Source organism: Fukomys damarensis, unplaced genomic scaffold (genome assembly GCF_012274545.1).
Source record: "Fukomys damarensis isolate Sample0158 unplaced genomic scaffold, DMR_v1.0_HiC HiC_scaffold_35, whole genome shotgun sequence".
Taxonomy (NCBI): domain Eukaryota; kingdom Metazoa; phylum Chordata; class Mammalia; order Rodentia; family Bathyergidae; genus Fukomys; species Fukomys damarensis.
This window is the reverse complement of record NW_022900947.1, coordinates 32327350-32330233: the sequence shown is the minus strand read 5'-3', so window position 1 is coordinate 32330233 and position 2884 is coordinate 32327350. Positions and strand designations below refer to the sequence as shown.

Sequence of the window (2884 nt, the reverse complement as noted above, 5' to 3'; positions counted from 1 at the left end):
TATATGATCAGTTAAAAAGGCTTAAAAGCTTGGGGAAATTGGATCAGGGAGAATCGTCACCCAACTTTCATTATTTCCAAGTAGTGTGATTGAATTAAAGGGCAGGGAGCTGGTTAGAAGGGAGGATCAGGGGCTCAGTGCGTAATGGTGTGGTATTAAATTCTAATTAGAGATGCAGGAATCAATGATAGGGAGGTTGGACAGCTCAGTTCCCCAGTGCCAGCCCAATAGACGGATGAGTTATTGTCATGTAAAAAGCGCCAGCAATAAGACCAACCGCTTTGCTATTGTCCAAGTGGAAAGAGCCAAGTTTATTATGAGGACTATATGCTCTAGAGACCTCAGACAAGGCATCTCATAGGAGGCTTTTTCATAAAACTAGGCTCTGCTGGTAGTAAGGAGGCCAGTTTGGAGGCAGGCGTTGAGCTGTGCACATCTCCCCACTCCAGCCACCTTCTCCATATCCATCTTTTATTTCATTTTTCCACTTGGCTGAGCCATCCAGAACCTTTTCAATGTATAAAATGGAATATTCTTACCTCAATTCCTCTGCCTACGAGTCCTGTATGGCTGGGATGGACACCTCGAGCCTGGCTTCAGCCTATGCTGACTTCAGTTCCTGCAGCCAGGCCAGTGGCTTCCAGTATAACCCGATAAGGACCACTTTTGGGGCCACGTCCGGCTGCCCGTCCCTCACGCCGGGATCCTGCAGCCTCGGCACCCTCAGGGACCACCAGAGCAGTCCGTATGCCGCAGGTAAGGACCGCCAGCTCTCTCCGCGGAGGAAGCCGCCTTTCCTCTCGTATATAGGAAGCCTTGATTGCATTTGAAAATGGAAATGTGTTTAGTATTTACCAAACGAAATTTGCTTACACAAATGAAAGAATTTATCACGTTAGAAGCGATTGCAGGGAGGGGTAATTCACTTACAGGGTTACACTATCCTAGTCACACCCGAACCGCCAACAAAATTATCTTAAGCTGCCAAAATGATAGGCATAATTTATTTACTTTGCGATGAGACGTAAAGCTTAGAAAATAATTAAATAACAAAGAGTAAAGCTCATTACTGGCACTGTCTCTTTTTTTAAGAACCGACAGCGGCTCACACCTCTTTGGCTGGTCATTTTTGTGATCATTTCTTTAATTTATTATTTTTTTGCAGCACTTTGCCCCAACTTTTGGGCCGCATCAACTTCTGAGAATTGAAAAGTTGCAACAGTGGGAGTGTTTGGTAACTTCGTCCTTGGCTCCCTGATATTCCCCCTGACGTTTTTTTGGACTTTTTTTTTTCCTGCTGAAAACACTATCCCACGTCCCGGGCCTCAAGCCATCTCCAACGCGCTACTTCAACGCATCCGAATGCACTTGTACCAGAAGGGACTCTGTCAAAGCCCGAAGTTTGCGCCCCTGTTTTCGTATATAACTAATTTGTTTGGTTTTTCCCGGCAGCTCCTCTCTGCTAGCCTGCACTCGAATGTCTGCAGCGGCTCCCGGGCGATCTGACCTTGGAGTACCCGCCTTCGCGCTCCTCGGCCTCGGCTGCTAATACCCTGTTTCTGTCACCCTCTAGTTCCTTACAAACTCTTCACCGACCACGGCGGCCTCAATGAGAAACGAAAGCAGCGGCGCATCCGCACTACTTTCACGAGCGCGCAGCTCAAAGAGCTGGAGAGGGTCTTCGCCGAGACTCACTACCCCGACATCTACACCCGGGAGGAGCTGGCCCTGAAGATCGATCTCACTGAGGCGCGAGTCCAGGTACCCCAGCCCGGAAACTGACCCTTCTCCGCCCCACCTGTCCGGACAGCGTCGGTGTGAGGGTTAGGGGTTGCTGTTGAGAGAAATCCCGGGGTTTCGCGTGAAAAGGGCCAGGGAACCTAAGACTGGTAGAATTAGGTGTGGCTGTCCACGCGAGGAAGAGTTGGGGTTCTTGGGGATTTGTCTACGGCTGCAAAGTGTTTCCCATCGGAGCAGAGGCATTCAGGGGGCTTGGAATGAGGACGAGCAAGCGACGCGTTTGGAGGCAGGAGTGCAGACTTTACCCTTGTGCTATGAGTACTTCTGCCAAATTCCTCTAACCTCTGGGGCTTGTATGTGCGTTGGCATATAGGTGCATTTTCCCGGAAACTGATTTGTAGCAAATTTCAAAGGGCCCCACGTGGGTCAGGAACCATAGCTTACCCTAGCCTGTTAGGAACAAACCTGCGCTCGAGAGCAGATCACGGCCCCTCTCAGGACGGCTCATCTTCACCTTTCAGGCCCACAAGCCGGAGATGAACAGGGGGCTCCAAAGCCTCGTCCTACTAATTCAAGTTGAACTCTAAGGCCTAGGGGTAGAGGGCCAATTTACAGTTGCTCAAGAAGCAAACTGAGCTAAGAACACCCCCAAAAGTCTTCCAGTTTAGGTCCTTCCTGCAACCTGCGGCTTTTTTACCTCTGCTGGAAGGCGCCATTTCCCTGGCATGCTCACGCCCTGGGAAAGATTCCCTAAAGATGAACTAGCAACACGGAGGGCAGTTTGGTGTGCCGGGCGCACACTGTGGTGCTTGTAGCGCGTGGAGACGGTGGGGAGCAGGTGTGAAGTCCATCAGAAAAGGGACTTCGGAGGCCCTAAAGGCCACTTTTCTTTCCCGTTTTTCTTTCTTTCTTTGTTCCCCTACTTCATCACCTCTCTTCCCCTCTGGGGCCAGGTGTGGTTTCAGAACCGCCGAGCCAAGTTTCGAAAGCAGGAGCGCGCAGCGGCGGCCGCGGCGGCGGCGGCCAAGAACGGCTCTTCTGGCAAGAAGTCCGACTCCTCCCGGGACGACGAGAGCAAGGAGGCTAAGAGCACCGATCCTGACAGCACCGGGGGCCCGGGCCCCACTCCCAACCCCACCCCCAG

The 2884-nt window shown here is 51.5% G+C and overlaps 1 protein-coding gene across 1 annotated transcript in view; it reads left to right on the top strand.

The window, feature by feature from the left end:
* Positions 1 to 515: 515 nt before the first annotated feature.
* Positions 516 to 2884, top strand: part of Phox2b (paired like homeobox 2B) — a 2696-nt gene continuing 327 nt past the window's right edge. Inside the window, exons 1-3 of the mRNA XM_033758867.1 lie at positions 516 to 756; positions 1574 to 1761; positions 2694 to 2879. Of these exons, the coding sequence (XP_033614758.1) occupies positions 516 to 756; positions 1574 to 1761; positions 2694 to 2879 (615 nt within the window). The remainder of the gene's footprint in view (positions 757 to 1573; positions 1762 to 2693; positions 2880 to 2884) is intronic.